Raw genomic sequence first — 21844 nt, forward strand, 5'->3', positions numbered from 1 at the left:
TCCCGTAAGAGTACTATCTTGTAAGAAAATTATTTGTATAACTAAAGCTCAGGCCTAAAGGCATGTTTGCTATAAGAATCTACGACCAAATCAAAGATAATACATTATTATCTTGTAAAGATATGTTAATTTGATAAAAAAAAAGATCTATGACAAAATCAAAGAATTATATTATCTTGTATAAAGAGTCTCTTCCGCGTCTCACCAACTCCTAAAACCCTATTGTCACCTAATTAAAGTTTGGTGGGAAAATGATAGGAGAGGAAGACATGATAATAATGTTTATTATAGATATAGATTGAAACACTTTGAAGAGTAGGTGATGTGATTTCGTAGGCCAACTCTCTATCTCACCAACCACCACAACATCCATTTTCCCTTTCCTTGTCCCACGACGAACTTTACGCCTTCATGTTTTTCTTTTCGTTCGGTTTTGGTTTACTACATGAATCAAGGATTCAAGAGTGTTTATGGGAGACGAATGTTTAAATAGATGGTCTTTGATTCTTTTCATTTATTATTTTATGCAAATGAAACTTTTAAAAATGTTTTTTCACGAAACTAAGAACAACTAAATTAACAAGAAGGTATGGTTATGATTATGATTCTCCGTTTAATTATTATATTCACCCGCATGATTCTTGCATGGACATGTCTTTACACACGCACACATTGTTTTTTTCATGTTAAGTGTGTGAAGCACGAGTATACGTCACACATATTTTAGGGGAAGTAATATGTGTTCATATGGTTACCCAACAATAATAATAGTATAGTCAACATGTATTCATCCTTCTACAATATAATAAACATAATTTACGCACCATATGTATATATAGTGATGCAATATTATATCCACAAATTAATGTATATGAAAGTCCTTTTTGTACTGTCAATATAAAAAAGTACTGTAGAAATAAAAGAACAAAAGTTTTGATTCTACTATATAATTTTAACAAATAATACATACAGTATATAAAAGATTGAAAGAACTATATTTAAAAAGGAAAATGACAAAGAATGATATTCCTCTCTTACCATTTGAACTAATTTTTCACATTTTACTATTTCTTCACCAACTCAACCATGATTATTAGAAAAGTGAGATAAAAAAAAGGGCCTAATTCCACTTGGCGCACGTCTCACATAATATTCATAATTTAATTGATGATTAAGTGACATTGTGACAATATCTAAACCAATAAGACTTGAACAAATCTTATCCAAATCATTATAGTAATGCAAATTTGATCACCAACAATTCCATATATATTTATTTCAATGTCATGTTATAATAATATACAGATATATAAAACTCTACTAGAAAATGAAGTACGAACAGAAAACCAACATTCTTAACAATAGATTACCTTACTATTAATTAATTAAGTTTATGAAACTTGTAGACAAATAATATTAAAATACGGCTGACCGGTCAATTTCAGAAAAAAATAAAAAGTTAAAAACTAGGAATATTTAAATATAAAATCAGCAACAAAAGTAGTTAAATTTAGAAAAATAATGTAACGGTTTATATTTGTCACACATAAATTTTTGTAACTATTTCAAATAATTATAAATAGTACATCGTGTCGTCAATTCCTACTAAAGAATTTTTCTTTCTTTTCATTGAAAAAGCCCACGTGGCATAAATCCACCGTTGATTTCAATCACCATTAATCCAACGGCCACGATTGTTTTTCAACTAACTCATCGGCCAGCCGAACATAATACTAAATAGTCTATTTAAACACCAACATATTCCATATTTTATCTAACTTCTTAACAAATATTCAATACTTTCACATAACAAAAATGGAGAATGCAATTAATGAGAATCTATGCATGAATGATCCATTGAACTGGGGTGCGGCTGCGGCCGCGCTAAGCGGCAGCCACCTAGAAGAGGTGAAGAGGATGGTGGGGGAGTACCGAAATCCGGTTGTGACATTAGGTGGTAAAACACTAACTATTGCTCAAGTAGCCGCGGTCGCCACCAGGAGTGCCGCGGATGTTATGGTGGAGTTATCGGAGTCTGCTCGGGCCGGGGTTACCGCGAGTAGTGATTGGGTGATGGATAGCATGATGAAAGGTGGTGATACATATGGTGTCACCACAGGTTTTGGTGCTACATCTCACCGGAGAACTAAAGAGGGTGGAGCACTTCAAAAAGAGCTTATTAGGTACATTTTTATTTTATAAATTTATGTTGTAGAATAATAATAAACTTAGTATATTTGTAGAAATAATATATAGTTAGGACCTAATAAAATCATATAATAACAATGTAGGTATATAATAACTTATACTATTTAGTGAGTATGTTTGTGTTAATTAGACTATTACTATTGAAGTTGGTGGGATAGGTTAACTAAAACCATGTAGTTGTCATTTCTTAATTATTATTTTTTTGCTGAAAACCATTTTTAATCGGTCAAAGTGGATTAAAAATCTTCCCATGTTTTATAATTAGCGTTTGTCCTTTCGTTAGCTTTCGCTAGATTCATTTTGTAGAGCGAGTTATTCGCATAATAGTTTCCAACTAAAATAATGTCTATTAAATACTCCGTATTTTTTATTTTACAACAAAACTGTTTTGTTTCGGACTAATTAAAGTGATTAGATATATGAAAAATGGAAGTATGAAAATATAGATGATGGTAGCATGACGACAGTCTTAAAATAAATAAAATAATTTGGCTGAATTGCAGCTGAATCATTTATTGCTATGTATAATTTAAATTCTCAATGATATTGATTTTTGTCTCTTTTTTTGTATGTTGCTGGATTATTCCGGCTCACAACTATTTGCTAAAACTAATTTCTCGCCATCCAACTAAACCCAATTTTTACTAATATCTAACTTAACCCAAAATTTTCAAATTCCAAGCCACACCAAACCAATTTCTCATTAAATTAATAAAATTTATTTATTTATGATTGGTTTTTCATTTTTTTTAAAACACAATATATATTAAAATTATAAAATAATTTTAAAACAAATTAATTATTTATCATGTAAAACTTTAAAAGCTGGTCTATATTTATTGTATTAGAAAATACTTTTTTGAAAGAATTGGTTGTAAATAGAATTTATACTGAAATTTCTAAAAAAGAAGAAAATTAAATAAATCCGTGCCTTTTGACTAAAAAAGTTAATTTGACAAAGTTTTTGGACAAAAAATAAAATTCTACATGAAATAAATTGTTAAAAAATAAAAAAAATCAACATTCAATAATCTGAAAAAATAAATACTGCGTAAAAAAGGTTGTGATCTACGTTGGTGGAACAAGTGAACAACTTGGTTGTGAACATAAATACAGTTTTTCTTAAAAAAATAAAAATAATTTGGATGGTCAACTCACACAAATGGACAAATGGTCATAGATGGACTGGCCTTTTTTTAAACCAAGTGATGTTGAATTAGAAATTTATAATATTACAATTACATCTTACTTTGTGCATAGACCTTTGTACCCTACGCTTCATTATTTGTGCCTGGTTTCATTAATTATGGCTTGCCAGCTATTATTATCTCATCTTGCTACGTGTCATACTACCCAGCTTCATCTTCACCTGCTAACACACTTATTTGTGTTTTTAACTCCCACTTCTGCCACGTTCACTCATCTCTATCTACTATCATCTGATACTCTAATTCATCCATCGTTTCCGATCAAAGCCTCTTAGGGATCAACTAACACCAACGCCGGCTTCATCTTCTTGGTATGAACCCTAAATTGGGCGTGGTGGTTCAGTTGTCCGCTAAGCAGGCCCGGCTCCAAGAAAGCAAAAAATATTTAGGGCCGAAGGCGAAATTTTTTTGGGCCTTAATTAAAAAGGAGTATTTTGTTGGTTTAAACAATTAAATTTTTATATATGTTTACTTAGTTATAATTTGGGTTATGTAAAATTTTTTTGTATAAAAATAGGATTAAACATGTCTCCAATAAGAATTGAACCCATAACCTTTTAGTTGAGAGTAATACCCCTTTGCCACTACACCAAGCTAGTGGTCATGTAATTAGTTTTAAACATTAAATATACATATTGTTTTTTAATAAAAAATAAATATAATTTTTTTACAAAAAAAATTTCGGGCCTAACGGGGTGTTGGGCCTGTGGCCGTCGACCACCCCGCCACCCCTATGGGCCGGCCCTGCCGCTAAGGGATCTATCGTTGCCGGGTTGCGTTTGGGAACCCAGGCGGCGTTCGGAGAGGCCGGTTGTCTGTCGTTGCCGGGTTCCATTTGCAACCCTTGGTGGCGGTGGATTTATGGTGGAACCGTCACTGGTAGTGGTGGTTCAGTATTCTCTTAGTGGTCCGATGGGCGGAATTTCAGTTGTCGGGTTCCTTTGTGGAACCATAGGTGACCCGGCATGGTGTTGGAGTGGTGATGGCTTTTGTGGTTAGTGGCTGTCCCAACTCACATGTTTTTTGAGCTACTGTTGCCGAAGGCCACACGGCCGTCTATGGCGGCAGCGGACAACCGTTGTCAGTCGGTTTGGTTGACAAAGGCTATGATGATTAGGTATCTGAGCCTATTTTGGATTCTATTTGTTAACAACCTTCCATTGTTGGTTGGGTTTTGTTAGGTTTAATATATCCTTTAGCACATGAGATTGTAAGTGGTTTTGTCGTATAAAATCTGAATTTGATAACACTTTTTGTAGTGTTGTTGTCACACTTTTCCCAGCTACTGTTGCCGATGGCTGTACCGCCGTCAATGGCGGCAGGTAACGGTGATTGTGGGTCGGTTTGGTTGATAAAGGCTATGATGTTGATCACGTATATGATCTGTTTCTTAACAACCTTTGAATATTGTTGGTTGGATTTTCTTTGGATTGATTTGTGAGTTGGTTTGGTTGATAAAGGTGCTTAGATGGTTTATTGATTAAAGTCTAAACATGATGAGAATTTTTGTTGCACTCTTGGCGGGACGACAGCGGCTTTTTGGTTGTTTGGATGATAAAGGCTAGGGTGATGGTGTATTGATATAGACTATGATGATGTATTTATGAGTTTTCATTCTTGGTTATCTTACGTTTTTGGTTTTCACTAGGTTTGCCAAATGCTGATGATTAAGACACGCTGGTTGCTATGCGGGCTTTAATCATCATCGCAACCAGCGTGTCTTAATCATCATCTAAACACCGCCGCATCGCGGCGGGTCAACCTAATAGTTTAGATACAATTTAAAATGTATCTCAGCTTATAAAGAAAATTAACTGCATGTTATATTCATGTGAAACTAAATTGAAATTTATATTCAGATTCTTGAACGCTGGAATTTTCGGTACTGGTACAAAATCCGACCACACGCTGCCGCAATCCACCACAAGAGCCTCTATGTTGGTCAGAATCAACACCCTCCTCCAAGGCTACTCCGGTATCCGCTTCGAAATCCTAGAAGCCATCACATCATTCCTCAACCGCAACATCACCCCATGCCTCCCTCTTCGCGGCACAATAACAGCCTCTGGTGACCTCGTCCCGCTCTCCTACATTGCGGGAATATTAACCGGCCGCCCCAACTCCAAAGCCGTGGGCCCCACCGGAGAAATACTTGACGCCACCGCCGCTTTTCATCATGCCGGACTTAGTCCCAGGTTTTTTGACCTACAACCAAAAGAAGGACTTGCATTGGTCAATGGGACCGCGGTCGGGTCAGGATTGGCTTCCGTGGTTCTTTTCGAAGCTAATATTCTTGCGGTCTTGTCCGAAGTCTTGTCCGCCGTGTTTGCGGAAGTCATGCAAGGAAAACCCGAGTTTACGGACCATTTGACACATAAACTTAAACACCACCCCGGACAAATCGAAGCAGCTGCGATCGTGGAACACATTTTAGAAGGTAGTTTAAAGTGTTTATGGTATTAATATTATTAATATGGTAACCCATAATATTGGAGAAAAATTACATTAATTAATAATAATAATAATGTAATAATAATATTTGTAAGAGTATATATATCCTCTAATATATTAATTGTCTAATGTCTAATAGGTAGTTCATATGTGAAAGAAGCTAAAATTATACACGAAATGGACCCGCTACAAAAGCCAAAACAAGATCGTTATGCTCTCCGTACATCTCCTCAATGGCTCGGACCGCTTATTGAAGTGATCCGCACATCAACAAAGTCGATCGAGCGAGAGATTAACTCGGTTAACGATAACCCGTTAATCGATGTTTCAAGAAATATGGCACTTCATGGAGGAAACTTTCAAGGGACTCCAATTGGTGTATCCATGGATAATACTCGGTTAGCGATTGCATCGATCGGGAAGCTCATGTTTGCGCAATTTTCCGAGCTTGTGAACGACTTTTATAACAATGGGTTGCCGTCTAATCTTTCGGGTGGCCGTAACCCAAGTTTGGATTATGGGTTTAAAGGAGCTGAGATAGCTATGGCTTCTTATTGCTCGGAGCTTCAGTTCTTGGCTAACCCGGTAACCAATCATGTGCAAAGTGCCGAGCAACATAACCAAGACGTTAACTCGCTAGGGTTGATTTCGTCACGAAAAACAGCTGAAGCCGTTGAGATTTTAAATCTCATGTCATCAACTTACTTGGTATAGTACCCGAGTTTATTAAAAATAGCGTATTTATAAACGGATACGCATCCAAAGGGTATTACTAAGTTCGTTTCATAAGAAGGTTATCGCCTTTGCCAAGGGTGACCTTTGGTCTTAATTTCCTCTGCTGTTTGACAAAGTAAGAGCACCGGAAATTAAGACAAGGTTCGTGATAACCTCCTTTTGAAATAAATATAAATCACTACTCTCTTAAATTCCTCTTTTGGATGGATAATCATTTATAAAAAAGTTCGTTAATTACTATATCAATATAAATAACTTATCAATAATAATATCTTACGGCATTTTCATTATTTAACAGGTAGCACTATGTCAAGCAATCGACTTAAGGCACTTGGAGGAAAACCTAAAGTTAACCATCAAGAATGTGGTTAGTCAAGCGGCTAAGAAAGCGTTAACCATGGGTCCAAACGGCGAGCTTCACCCGGCTCGGTTTTGTGAAAAGGATTTGCTCAAAGTTGTAGACCGTGAACATGTGTTTGCATACATTGATGACCCAAGCAGTGCAACGTACCCTCTCATGCAAAAGCTAAGGCAAGTAATAGTTGATCATGCACTTGCAAACAATGAAGCTGAAATGGATTCAAACACATCAATCTTTCAAAAGATTGGTGCTTTTGAGGAAGAACTACATACCCTTTTGCCTAAAGAAGTCGAAAACACACGGGTTGATCACGAAAGTGGCAAACTGGCTGTATTTAATAGAATTGAGGAATGTAGGTCGTATCCGTTGTATAAGTTTGTGAGGACGGAGCTTGGGACTGGTTATCTGACCGGAGAGAAGACGGTGTCACCTGGGGAGGAGTTTGATAAGGTTTTCTCGGCGATATGTGAAGGGAAGCTGATTGATCCGTTGCTTGATTGCTTGAAGACGTGGGATGGGACTCCACTACCCATTTCGTAAGTGAAATGAGTTCGTTTCTGTCAATGTAGTTTACATCAAACGACAGTCGATATCTTTAGTTTAAAAGTTGTAATTCGATATGTACCTTGTTGATTTTGTGTCTTGAACTTGTGGATGATCAAAGTGTAATATAACCTTTTTATTTTCGTTTTTCATGAAACTGTTATGCAACTTTTGTAACTTTATATAAATTAGTTGGATGGTCACATTGAGAACAAATTATTATATAGCTCATGAATTTCGTTTAAAAGTATGTAATATCATCGATGATGATCATCGTGTGGGAGATTAATTTGTGTTAGGAAATAATGCTCGTAAAATGATGTCTAATGATTTCAATTTATAAAGTAGTTCTTATGGACTAATCGTGGAATGATCATTCAGTAATAAGCGAAGCAGAAACAAACTCAAATCATCACCCCTACACGCCAAGGCATACAACCGAATCAGACGGGCCTATAGTCAATGGACTGAAATTGACTCTGGTATTACGGTTATTTAAAGAACACTTCCTGACGAATTACTAGCTAGAATCAGAACGGTTTTCTTGAACAACAAAAGCCCGTAGAACAAATGTATATACTTCTCTCTATATTTGTTTTGAAAAATAAAAATACAAGAACAAATGTATAACAAAAAACAAAAACATTAAGGTTGCCCTTCATCGTCTATCATGTCACGAACCTCATTAGCAACTAAATACGCCTTGTGACCTCCTATCACCTCAGCCTGTTTCTTCCCGTTTTTCCATAGCTGCAATACTAAAACACATTAGTCTACATGTAAAAACAGCTTTCAAACATGGTAAAATATGTCTGATATAATCAATTTGTGCACCTGTATAGTTGGCATTTTCTGTGATTCATAGATCAAATTGACATGAAATTGCACAAATCAGATGTTAAAATCATAATATCTCCAAATAATGCTGATGAAATTTAACCAACTGTGTGAGCATTAGAGACTTACAGTGACACCGGCTCGAGCCACAAGCTGATATGGGACATTGTTCACATCAATGCAATAAAACTTTACTCTGCTTTTAACATAGCCAAATATTAATATGTGAAATGTGGAATGAGTATGAATTGTTTAAGAAATTAAAAATTGAGCAAAACCTTGGGTGATAATTAGCAGCCAATTTTTCCAATTTTGGTTTCAAATATATACATTTCCTGCACCAATTTGCCATCCTACAAACACAAATAACATGGAACATAAAAATTCATTGTTACATAACTAGCTTATTATATTTGAAACTAAGCCCGTAGATGAACCGGACGTTTAGTGAACAGTTCGTGAATGGGAAGTTTGTTTGTTTATCAAATGAATGAACATGAGCAAAAGATTTTGTTCATTTAGTTAAAAGGACGAATACGAACACATGTCTCGTTCGTTCATTCATATTCAGGAACTTTCATTTATGTTAAAATTTACGTTTATTTAAGCTCGTTCGTTTATGTATTCATTTAAATTTTGGTGCATTACAATTTAGTATAACATTAATAACTTTTTAAGCCCGACAAACTTTTAACTAGTTTTTGCTCAGTTATGTTCACTCATCTATGTTCGGTTATGTTTATTCGTTGACGTTCATGAACCATACGTTTAACTTTATACCGTTAACGAACACACATAAACGAACATGAACGTATTCATTTCTTAAGGAACGAATTCTTTCATTTATGTTCATTAAATTACGTTTGTTTACGTTCGTTAACATATCCATTTAAATTTTTGGCACATTAAAACTTAGTCTAGTTTTAACTTTTTACGACCAGCATTTTTAACTAGTTTTGTCTCAGTTATATCCGTTCATTTACCTTCATAAACTGTTCTTATATACAATTAACGAACTCACATAAACAAACACGAACATATTCATTTTCTTAACGAACAAAAACGAACAAGAAAACCCCGTTCATTTAACTGTTCGTGTCCAATCGTATGTTCGTTCAACTTTCACCGAACAAACACGAACCAAATCAAATTATCACAAAAGTATACAATGTATTAATTAACTATTAACTATTAAAATGAATGAACATACCATAAAACAACGACTGATTCACCCTCCGAAACAACTCGATCAAATTGTGATTCATTTAAAACAGGTTTCAGCTCAATTGAAACAGGGGAAGAAGAAGAAGAAGAATCAATAGCAGAAATTGATCCTTGCTGGCTCAAATTAGCCAACACCTTCAAACACCCTGAATTTAAATCTTCTTTAAGTTTCAAATAACCTGACGAATCAGAAACGATACGTGAAGATCGGAAAGTTGAATATGATAAACGTGTAGGTGGATGAAACAGTGAATTGGGTGTCTGAAGAGGTGAGATTGGTAATAATCTGGTGGCGTCCGACATGGCGGCTGGCCTAGGTTAAGATCCAAGAAAACAGGATGCAAGTTGTTGAGGAAGACGATGAAGTGGAATATGTCGCCAACTGCGCATTTTACTAATATTATTATTATTATATTTCGTTGAGACCAACTTTTACTTTTATACCATATCAACAAAATATCTTATTCTCACTAAATGGATTTTTTTATTTATTTTTATTTTTTTTATATCAAGAAAATATCTTTTTTTTTAAAGGCCAATAATATATAAAAAAGTAAACAGACAACTAGCAAGAAGCAAGAAGTCCGAACATACAAAAAATAAAACAAGTAACCATGTACAAAAACACATTATAAAGGAAAGTTAACGAAGTTAAACTTGCACCATTTTTCCCATTCAAGGCTTGGTCTCTTGCAACGATGTTTCACCCACAAGAAGGAAGCGGACTTGATGTCGTTGACTATTTTGGACATTTGAAAAGGCACGTTATTGAAAATGACGTCGTTTCTAGCTTTCCAAATCATCCAACAAACCACCATCGAGATAGACTGAACCGCGCGGCATTCCTCTTTGTTCTTTATGCTCTTCTTCGGGAAATCAAGAATCTCCTCTAAAGTGTCAAAATTAACCCGTTTAGGTAATTTGACCCAATCGTGTATAATAGACCACACCCACTTTGAGACACAACAATGAATCATAAGGTGTTGAGAAGTTTCTTCAAAGTTTCCACAAAGCACACATTGTAGATTGTCCAATATCACCCCTCTAGTTGACAACGCCCGTTTAGTTGAGATGTGATCAAGTAACAGCCGCCAAATGAAGCAATTTATTTTCAAAGGCACCCCTTTCAACCAACATGTGAAGTTCAAAACTGGTAGATGAAGATTATCAATCTCCCACCTGAGGGATTTCACCAAAAAGAACGAGTTCGAGTCATCTGAACCTTTCCATAACCACTTATCCGAATTGCAAGAAATTTGCACAGAAGAGATGAGTGCAAGACAATTCTTCAGTTCGGTACGATGTCGATCTGATAACCGCTGCCTTCGCCATCTCCATACCCATTCCAACACGCCATTTCTCCGGTCATAACAGTTTATCAGCAAAATTTCTTTTTGAAGTTCAATGGCGAAAATAGAAGGAAAAAGAATCCTTAGAGGTTGATCACTAGCCCAACAATCCACCCAAAAAAGTATTTTGTCACCCATACCAATTTGAGGAGTTATTCTCTTCTGTAAGTTTAAGTGAGCAAGGTTATCTTCACTAACCATTTGAGGAGATATTTTTCCATGTACCGCTCAGCGACGCCTTAATCGGGAATGGTTTCCATTTATTATTGCATTTGTGTACAACATAAATAGTTTTTGCCCACAAGGAAGTATTATCATTTTTGAATCGAGATAGCCATTTGGCCAACAAGGCAATGTTTGCAGCCCGTAGGCTGCCAATCCCGAGCCCACCACGTTCTTTTCCAAGTATAATCTTACTCCAAGCCACCCAACTAATTTTATCTTTTTCTTCCGAACCTCCCCAAAGAAATTTCGTGCGTTTACTTTCCAAAATTTTTAAATCCTTGACCGCAGCTTTGAATAAAGAGAAATAATAAGTGCCCAAACTACCCAAGACTGATTTTACGAGCGTCAACCGACCTCCAAAAGATAATACTTTCGCCTTCCATTTGGATAATCTTGAGTCAAATTTGTCTAGAATGGGCTGCCAATTACAGGACCGACTCATATTGGCACCTACCGGTAGGCCGAGGTGAATGAAAGGTAGTTTTCCGGCTGTACACTTTAAGAGACGGGCCTCCCTTACGACCAACGACACATCCACTTTTACCCCGAAAAGAGTACCTTTGCTGAGATTTACCTTAAGCCCAGAAACTACATGAAAGCATCTAAGCCAACGATTTAGGTTCTGAAAATTTGAGGTACACCAATCTCCTCGCATCATCCGCATACAAAAGATGTGAGATGATTGGACCATTCCTAGGAGTTTGACAGCCCTTGAAAATACCCTCCGGAGTTCATTGCGGCATGAAGCGCTTCCATTGCAATAATGAATAGAAATGGTGACAACGCATCACCTTGACGAACCCCACGCTTAATGTCGAATTCAGCGGTAGGAGAGCCGTTTATTAGAATAGAGGAGCGGGCCGAAGTGAGCGTACCTTTGATCCAAAGTCTCCACTTTGAAGGAAAACCCATTTGCACCATCATACAGTCTATGAACCTCCAATTGACCGAGTCAAAGGCCTTCTCTAAGTCAACTTTCAAAATCATCGCCTTTTTGCACCACGCCACTAGTTCATTAAGGATGAGGGCACCTTCGGTAATATTTCTACCGGCAACATACGCAGATTGTTCTTCGCTAATAACCGAACTTATCACCAATCACCAATTTCAATCGGTTTGCTAGGACTTTAGATATGATTTTAGGAATGCAACCAATAAGGTTAATTGGGCAGTACTCCTCAATCCTTTGCGGGTCGTTTACCTTGGGTACCATTCTCATAAAAATGGTTCATGATAGCCATCACGTCGTATTTGAAAAGATCCCAAATTTATCAAGAAAATATCTAATTATGTACAACCACACTAGTTTGGTGAGCAGTGACGAATTCATGATTTTTCATTATAAAGGGATAACGGGTTAGGTTAGGATGAATCAGGTCGAAACAAGTCTGATAAAAAGTTTACATTAATCAAACATACGGATCAATTTATTAGTTTTCAATATTTTTTAGTCCAACATTATGAATACATGTGAAGGACTGAAGGCATGTTAGAAGTTATGTTGGGGTGTGGTCTGATTTTAGAGCATCCATCCGTATGTGAGGATAAACACCATATGTCATTAGGCTAAGAATTTTTAGTATAATGCATATAGTTATAGTTGTTTAAAATAACATGATTGTATTTAGAAAAAGGAAACAAAAAACTAAATAACTACGGAGTATTATGTAATTTAATTTTAGATAATTGTTTGTAACATAAGTTGTTTAAACTTTTCGTCTCCAAATTAGGGTTTCGTTGTTGTGACTCGTTTCCAGTTTCGTATAGAGTTATAGTTGATCAGATTGTCACGATAATAATTTGACTATTTGAGTTTGTTTATGTATTAGAGATTATCTATGTTTTTGTTCATACTTGGTTTCATATTGAAATCAAGTTGTTTTGTATCTAATTTGTTTGAGAAATAATAAAAATGTTGATTAGTGATTTGTGTCAATTATACATCCTAGCATAACCCGCTTATTAATATGAAAGCAGGCAGGGTTATATATCCTCCAGAAACCAAGATTTTTACTAAAAATGACATTTCTCTTTTGACTAAAAATAAACACATGTCAAGTTAAAAACAACAAAAACAAATCAGACACTTTTCAAGAAACATGTACAAAAACACCACCATTAATCTGACCACTTTGCTATTTACCTCCATCATCATGTTACATTTAAAAAATTAACATCAAAACTTAAAAAAAATATCAAATGTGATGTGAAAACATTATAAGCTATCACGAACCGTGGGAAAGCTCGTTCCATCTTTGACATGGCTCGAGGCAGACGGCCATAGCCATTTCAACACATGTGGGCCCAAAATCTGTTAACAAAACAAAAATCACCATGTACATCACGCATAAACGAATGTACATGTGCATAACTATTAAAAGTATACGAAAATGAAGAAAAAGACGATACCATAGTGACATTTCTGTATACACCAATATCGTATGCATGCTTATAAATCTGTCCCGACTTCTTAGCTAACCACATTTTTCTAGTTCCTTCATAATACTGAAAAAAAACACAAAATCGTTTAGTTAAAGTCAAATGGTAGACTTTTATCTCTACTGTCATCAAATGGTTAACATTTTACCTCTATTGTGGTCATATTATGAGTCAACAGGTAAATATGCCAGCCCAAGAGAGTTCCAAGTGTCAAACTTAACAAAGAAATCATTACCGTGGATGTAATCTAACAAAATATAATAACCATTTAGAAATATCATAAAAGTTGTTATTGACTCATTCATCTGTTCCTCAAATTTGACGTCAACCAATTTCTTTCAAATATGAAATTGACTTTGAAACAATCATAAAACAGGTTTCAAGTTATAACTTAAAGAACGTGGTTTGGGCAAAGTAACATCTTTGGGGTCTAAGCTTAACTTTCGTTGACTTTTCTGTTAACTATAGAAATAATGACCAAAATACCCTTTTGGTAACTTGCGTGTCACTTCAGACGGTCAAAGATAATAATGATAATAACAACGAACAGTTTCACATAATTTATACTGTACAAAACTTACATTAACAGGCTCTTAATTTGTTTTTTTTACTTTTAGTCCATTAAAAGGGTATTTTGGTCATTTTATCTTACGTTAACAGAAGCTAGCCTTAGACCCTAGACTTGTTATAAAATTGAAACCTCAAACCCCAAACTTGCAACTTTTAAGCGTTAGACCCGAAGGTGTTACTTTGCCCAAACAACAGGACAATCTGTGTAATAAACTCAATAACTAATTAAAAAAAAGAAGATTGAAATAGTTAGAAACTTGCATAAAAGGTGTTGAGGCGGGTTGACCCGGTAGACTCCCAATCCTTTTGAAGTCCACAACCAACTATTATAACCTATATAATTCGAAATTGTTAAAGAAACGACTTCTGTATAATAACTAACTAACCAAATGGAGTGGTTATACATACCGTAGAATAAAGACTTGATATAGTTCCATAGAAAACGAGAAGAAAAAAGGCTTTATAGTTCCTTTGACCCACACAATTGTTTATCCATGTGCAATGATGATCCTAACAAAACTTTTAAGTATGAGAAGATATCATGAATAAATACATATGTATGTATATGTAATTATGTATAAATTTGGCAGAATAAATTATTCATTTTTTCAAGTTTACAAATGTTTTAGAATACAAGAAGATGGTTAAAATGCAATGTGTATTCATCTCTTATAACATTCTTAAGAAGTATAGAAACAAAACTCATTTGTTTATATAACCTACACATGTGTAGGTAAACATTTAAAATAAAAAAAATTAGCATTTGAGTAGTTTGTGCCCAATCAAGCAGCATCTTCTGATAACATGATGCCCTGCTTGCGGTGCGCGCATATAATGTATATATGTGTGAACCCTCGGGTGGGCAAAAGTAAAATTGCACTAATTTTGACGTTATTTTACTAATCTCGTGAAAATAACGTTAAAAGTGATGGAAGGTTAATCAGGCATCATGTGGTGGCGTTGATAGCCGAAAGACAAGGGTACATGCACCAATCAGCCGGCGTCCCGATGATTGAGTGCTATGTGCCTTATGTCCAAGGCTTGATGCAAAACTACTATCGAGCCGGGGGTCTCACCGGAAGCAGCCTCTCTATCCCCATGGGGTAGAGGTAAGGCTGTCTACATCTTACCCTCCTCAGACCCTACCATAGCTTTGCTATTGGTGGGATATACTGAGTACGATGATGATGATGATGATAGCATTTGAGTAGTTTAATAGTTTTTTATGTACATAATACATAACATATATACTTTGCTTTAAAAAAAATTATTTTACCGCCTTCTGTATCACACTTAAAGCAAAATGTATGTTGAGAACCACATAAGGATTAAGGCATATGCATTTCACTTCAATGAAAAATGTATATGTTTATTATTTTATTTATCTCACTCAACTCATTCTTTGACTTTATCTCCTCTCTCCAGTATTTTTGTTTTTAAATGTGCATATATGCATTTAAATACAATTCCATCAGTTTCATATTAAAAAAAAAAATTAAAAACACTGAAACCTACAGGCATGTTAATCAACTTATACAATAAATAGTACAGTGATGTGGTTCTCGTAGTTCTCAGTTCTTTAATGAACGCCAAATCTCATGTTGCAAACACAAGGTCAAATTTGGACAGTCAAGCGGGCTAAAGATGATATTATAACTAATATGAACTCTATTCTCTTTCTCACAAAGTAATGCTATCAAATACTTTTAGATATTATTTTGGGACAAAAAGGGTACAGCTTGTTGTAAAAATAAAGTAACTAAGTTAATTATCTGCACAAAACAACACATAAATAGAATTTTTGTAGCAAAACTCATATTATTTTTGCATCTAAAAAATAAACTTTGACCTAAAAAATAAAGCTTGTTATTATCTTATTGTATGTTCATACGCACCATTTTTAAGACACACCTTCTGCAAACACGACAATGGTGTGCTCTTGGAGGCTTGTATGCCACACACTTATCACAATGTTTACTAAGCGCTTCCTGAAAATTAAGATACGCATCATATAGTATCAATAAACCAAAAATAACATACGATAAAAAGAAAAGAAAAGAAACAAAATCTCAAAAAATTAAAACAATTTTAATTAGTAACATGAACTATATTCCACAGAACTAACTCAGGTTATTAGATTTAGGGATACTCAACGAACTGAATTTCGAATACTCGTATTAATTGAACCAAATTATTCAAATTTTGAAAGTTTAAAGAAAATTTTGATTACAGAACTCGAATTGAACCAAAATCAAATTGAACTTCGAGTTTGTTGAGTCCCTGAACACCTGTAGTTGATAAACTACTTCGAGTTTTTCATAACAAACCATTAAACGAAGTAACAAACTAAATGAACTAGAATTCATATACAGAAACTTAAAACCGATTACTAGATTAGAGATTCATAATTTTACACATTTAGTGATTTAGAATAATTGTTTCTCGGGTTGATCATTAAATTGTATATCAAAATGTCAAAACATATGCGTGTATATATAAAATAAAAATAAAAACACATAATTTGAGTTCGAATTTAGAATCGAAAATCACGAATTGAAATAGTAATAAACCAAATTCGAATCATTTCGAGTTAGATTCGAATACTAAACGCCACGCCTAACTTGATTATTCCATATCACATGATCAATTACATATCCAAATGCCAAACAAACCCCAAATTAACAATCTTTGACTTTGATCATAATTAGCAAATAATCAAAAGTCAAAACTAAATAAGTGGCAATCCATAATCCAAATTTAACAGCATCAAAATTCAAATAACAATAAAGACTCAAACTTGAAGACAAAAACTGGTATAATTAACATCTTACAGATTCTCTTGATTCTTGATCTGACCCATCACTAGTTTCAATATCCGGGAAATACCCAGATGGGACACCACCAGGATCAGTGAAAACACAAATCAAGAACGAGTAAAGAGTGAAAGATGCAACCGTACTCAACATCACAACGTTCGTCAAACCCGCTGAGCTGTGAAACCCAACCCAGTCATCGAGAAATATGAACAGGGTGCCGTAGAAGACGGTGGTCATGAGTGTTAGAACTGATAATATTGGGAGTGATACAAATCTTCGCCATTGCATTGCTTCAGTTCTTGATTGATTTTGGGAATAAGATGTTGAATGGGTTTTTCCCCCTTTTGTTTTTTTTTTGATTTGGGTATTTTGTCAATTTCATTTTAACTGTCTCAAAGTTTGGTGGTATCGATTTATTATAGTTGGTATGGAATGGGTATCACGTTTTGAGTTGTTAGGATCAGTACGGTATCACTATGGTATTGACACGGTATCGCTATTTTTAGAAATTTTGCACGAAATATTAGTATTGTATCGGTATCAAACCGAACATTTCGGTACTTCTACCAAGTATTTTCAAATTTCGGGGTCGAGATTTTCGAGATCAGTATCGGTACCAAGTTTTGAGTTTTTAGGATCGGTATGGTACTGATATGGTACCGACATTCCTCGATTTTTGCACTAAATATTAGTGTTGTATCGGTACTGAACCGAATATTTCGTTACCAGTACCAAATGTTTCCGAATTTCGGGATCAACATTTTCGAGATCAGTACTGGTACCATTCCGAGCTCATCCCTACTGATGTATGGTGTTTTAAGTAATTCATGTTCGATTCTCGCCCTCGTCATTTAGTTTCGGTGGCACCTGGTGTTGATGAGAGACTGGGAGAATAGGCGAAGATCGCTAGTTCGATCCTTAAATTGAGTGAGTTTTAGCTCACTGCATTGTCGTGCTTTCGGACGAGTGTTCTACGTTGGCCTTATGTGAGGGTTGTCCTTGGTTTGAAAACGAGTGTATCCTGATTTGGTTGATTTCGCCAATAGCTCATTTAAAGGATTTCTTAACCATTTAAAAAAGAAATTTGTGTTTTTAAGCCAGCTGTACCAACACTAAATGTTACGTAATGGCTTTTAATGTAGGAGGGTAACACCCCATTTGGTATGGTATGTCACTATTGACTATTGTGGTTGCATATTAATTTGATTCGGTATATGGAGGTCTTGTTTGGTAATGTAAATATTGGCCCGGTTTAGACTAGGGTTTAGCAACGATTCGGATTAGAGAACAGGGAGAAAACTACAACGTGTTTTGAGGAAGTGGTTTGTTCACTGAGGACTACCAATAACAAGTCAACTAATTATAAAAGACAATATGTAACATGGGCAATGAACCACGCACAACGTTACCTTGGCAAGGAATTTAGAATTCTATTACATGTATTAAGCGGATAAGGTGACACGGTGTGTGGTCCATTGTATGTGTTAGATAGTGCCTTTTAGAATTGGTTAAATTGTTATTTGTGATCCCTGGTTTGTTGGACGGATCAATCCTCGCAAAACACTGTCAATTTTTTTTGGTGATTTCTTATCAAAACTAGTTTGGATCAAGCTATTTCTATGTTACCAAACCATCCATATGTCTACAAAACAAGTTGATAAACAATCCAGATTCCGACCAAACAGGGTTTGCCCCTTTGACGCTAAAAACCATAGAATAATCATGTTTAAACTTTACTTAATTCATTGGTTTTGACGATGATCCAGATTATAACGTCTTATAATGCTACTTGTTCATTAATGATAATTATATGTCATAAACATGTTCCTAAACACTTAATGAACCATCTTAAGTCGTAACAACAATCCAGTACACATACTACATCAAATATATGAAGATCAAATGCTCATTGCAACAACAAAACACAAGTTCATGAAATACAATAGACATACAACATTGAGTATGTTGTGATCTTAATGACATCAAAATCAAAACTAAACTAACAATAGGTTTTACTAAAAGCATAATTTTTTAATGTCTTAGTCAAAGATTTTAAGATGTTTTGTTTAAAAAGATCCAAATTCTAAAGATATGAATTTAAAAAAGGAAAACTAATCTTTAAGATTTCTAAAAGGTAAGAAACAAATATTTGGAGAAGGAATATGACGATGACACAGAAGGGAATAACACAGGCAAATAACCAACATACAAAAGCCTGCACCCTAAAAAACAATTAAGAAATATTTTGGAAAGGACTTTGATTACTAACCATCTTAAAAACACAAAAAGAAGTCATAATCCCTTGAAAGGTCTTGAGATCATGGACAAAACTAAATACAACGTTCACAAAGACAACAACCAAGACATAGTGGATTGGGCGTTCACGATTGCTGGATCAACTGACCTGGAGACTGGATGGTTTGGTTGATAATCCTAGCTTTATGTTGTTATGTCTATAAATTGAAATCATTGCAAACTATTTTCCTTTCCCCTTTTGTTCTAAATTTTCATATATACATATCTATTGCATCCCTCTCAAAGAAGATCAAGAGCAAAATAAAAGAGTTGTACAACATTCTTATGTTGTTGAAAGACTATCACTATCGAAATAACACTTGGGATATTGTTGACTTAACTTTAGGAAGTAAACCCATAGGTTATAAATGGGCCTATAAGATTAAATATAAATTGATAGATGAGATTGAGAGATTTAATGGTGGAGGTGTTGTAAAAGGCTAAATAAAAAAGGTGTGGATTGTGAGAAAACATTTTCCAGTTGTAAAGATGATCACTATTCGTTGTGTTATTAGTCTAGCCATTGAAAAAGACTATATTCCAATTTAACATCAACTATATATTTCTATATGGAAATTTAAATGAAGATGTCTTCGTGTACCTACCCAGATGTTTCTTTTCAATGAATGAAACGAATGTGTGCAAAATTGAAAAACTCTTACATTGTTTAAAACAAGCTCCTAGGATGTGAAATGTAAAACTAGCTAGTAAATTTATTACTTGTGTTCGGTTTTACTCCAAGCAAATGTGATCATTCCCTGTTTATTAAAATTCAGGGTTCTTTACTCATTGGTTTATTGGTATATGTGGATGACATTATTATCACTAGTAATAATTTAGATGAAATCAATCGAGTGAAACAACTATTAAAAACAATTTTTTTAATCAAAGATCTTGCGTTGTTAAAACACTTTGTAGGAATAGAAAAGAAAGAAAAAAAAGGACAGAAAGGTTTTGAGATTTAAAACAAAAAATGAAAACATTAAACTGTGTGGATAGATATAACTCTGAATATGTGAACATGCTTAAATCACTCAAAACAACTCAATAATTGTTTTGATAAGTTTTCAAATAAACATATCTTTTTTCATTTACAATGGCACTTCAACTTTTGTATCAAGTTTATAAAAAGTGCTTTAAAGCATTTAAAATGTTTTTGGTTAATTTAACAAAACCTGAAATTTATACACCTTGTTTGGATTATTTTAAAAGGATATTCATGCGTATTTCGACATATGGCTTTTCTAAACATGTTTCTAGAAGTATCATAAACATGATTAATTTGAAGCTTTAAAAATTTATACATCAATGATGTCCCTTTTAAACACTTTTAAAAAATAATCTATATATGGGTTTGAACTAAAACTCTCTCATAGCACACTCACTTTCCTACTTACATCAAACACAACATTCTTTCTCTTTTTCTCTCAAACTGAGACATGTCAGTGAGGAAAATCGAGGAACGTGATAGCCGGAGATACGCGAGGAAAGGATGCAAGTTATCAGTTGCCCGGAAATTGTGGCGGTTGGTGAAGGAGCATAGAGCAAGATTCTACATTCTTCGGTGGTGTATCATCATGCTTCTTTGTTGGCAAGACTGACCATGAAAATCTCTATTCGGGTTAATAGATATATAAATAATTATAATATGTAACTTTTGTAATATGTATAAACTTAAGAATGAAGTACTAAATACCAGCATGTAGTTTTCCTCAATAATTAGGCTGCATGGAGTGCCGGCCTTCAGGGTCTTCAATTCGGGAAACTTTGATCGGTGCCACAGGGGAGGGGCGGTGTTCTCACTCTCCTGATTCTCTTTTCGCGGAAATCTTTTTTCTTTTCTTTACCTTTTTTTCCTCCCACTCGGGCTCACCACTCCGAACATCCCAAAATTCTTTGTACCATTTTGTTGACGTGGCAGGCATCCCGATCCTTCATCCTGAGGGCACTCCCTCCACCCTTATAGCGAATATATGTTAACGGTTGTAATATATGAAGTCCTTATATATGGTTGATTATCTTGTGTGATGCTTTTGTTTAGGCAAATATTAAATATGATTGTTTCTGTTTCTTAATTACTATGTTATTTGGGATCTAAATGACTTGAAAGGGATTTTTTTCCTCAAATCAATTACATATAAGCTGAGTTATAATCCAAAAAGGTTAGCTCGTTTTGGCGTATAATTGGCGAATTATAAACCGTTTGTTAATCTTTGGTTAATAATAATAATAATAATAATAATAACAACAACAACAACAACAACAACAACAACAACAACAATAATAATAATAATAATAATAAAAATAATGGAGATGTTTAACTGGTAAAATTTAGGTGAGTGAGTTAGTTGAAGTGATGGATGAGTGAAAACTTAACCTTTTTCGTGCCGTCAAACGAACTTTCAAAATTGGGCCTTTTCATGAAAACAATGTTAAGTTGAAAATAGATACAAAAAAACCTAACATTATTTAATTCATATGTATGTTCAAAGTCTCTAGTTAAACATCAACAACTTGTCATGTTCTCTCAAGTACACACTAGAAAAGGAAAACAAAGGTCATTTCAAGAAAAGTAAGATCCCT

General features: G+C 34.6%; 4 protein-coding genes across 5 annotated transcripts; 1 reads left to right on the forward strand and 3 right to left on the reverse strand.

Moving 5' to 3' along the window:
* The first annotated feature begins 1613 nt into the window (after positions 1 to 1613).
* On the forward strand, positions 1614 to 7602 carry LOC143582647 (phenylalanine ammonia-lyase-like). The gene is made up of 4 exons (XM_077065170.1): positions 1614 to 2183; positions 5276 to 5853; positions 6007 to 6575; positions 6901 to 7602. Exons 1-4 carry the CDS (start codon positions 1816 to 1818, stop codon positions 7501 to 7503), a joined length of 2118 nt encoding a protein of 705 aa, XP_076921285.1. The 5' UTR covers positions 1614 to 1815; the 3' UTR covers positions 7504 to 7602.
* A 505-nt stretch (positions 7603 to 8107) lies between these two features.
* On the reverse strand, positions 8108 to 9968 carry LOC143580725 (thioredoxin-like 3-2, chloroplastic). Of its 2 annotated transcripts, none has more exons than XM_077063680.1 (5): positions 9554 to 9968; positions 8622 to 8696; positions 8473 to 8539; positions 8341 to 8358; positions 8108 to 8256 (listed from the first exon to the last, which is right to left on the reverse strand). In XM_077063680.1, the coding sequence occupies exons 1-5, from the start codon at positions 9868 to 9870 to the stop codon at positions 8152 to 8154; spliced, it is 582 nt and encodes a 193-aa protein (XP_076919795.1). In that variant the 5' UTR covers positions 9871 to 9968; the 3' UTR covers positions 8108 to 8151. The 2 variants fall into 2 exon arrangements, with proteins under 2 accessions (XP_076919795.1, XP_076919789.1); XM_077063674.1 differs by having other exon boundaries at positions 8473 to 8542.
* Positions 9969 to 10196: 228 nt separating this feature from the next.
* LOC143581588 (uncharacterized) lies at positions 10197 to 11054 on the reverse strand. Its single transcript, XM_077064349.1, has one exon. The coding sequence runs from the start codon at positions 11052 to 11054 to the stop codon at positions 10197 to 10199; it is 858 nt and encodes a 285-aa protein (XP_076920464.1).
* Positions 11055 to 13209: 2155 nt separating this feature from the next.
* LOC143580741 (putative protein S-acyltransferase 15) lies at positions 13210 to 17265 on the reverse strand. The gene is made up of 7 exons (XM_077063689.1): positions 16982 to 17265; positions 16046 to 16138; positions 14559 to 14660; positions 14412 to 14483; positions 13729 to 13827; positions 13551 to 13646; positions 13210 to 13452 (listed from the first exon to the last, which is right to left on the reverse strand). Exons 1-7 carry the CDS (start codon positions 17252 to 17254, stop codon positions 13357 to 13359), a joined length of 831 nt encoding a protein of 276 aa, XP_076919804.1. The 5' UTR covers positions 17255 to 17265; the 3' UTR covers positions 13210 to 13356.
* Positions 17266 to 21844: the final 4579 nt, after the last annotated feature.

The sequence above is a fragment of the Bidens hawaiensis genome, unplaced genomic scaffold, assembly GCF_021521415.1.
Source record: "Bidens hawaiensis isolate Kalapana, Puna unplaced genomic scaffold, B.hawaiensis_p1.1 tig00001511_1, whole genome shotgun sequence".
Taxonomy (NCBI): Eukaryota; Viridiplantae; Streptophyta; class Magnoliopsida; order Asterales; family Asteraceae; genus Bidens; species Bidens hawaiensis.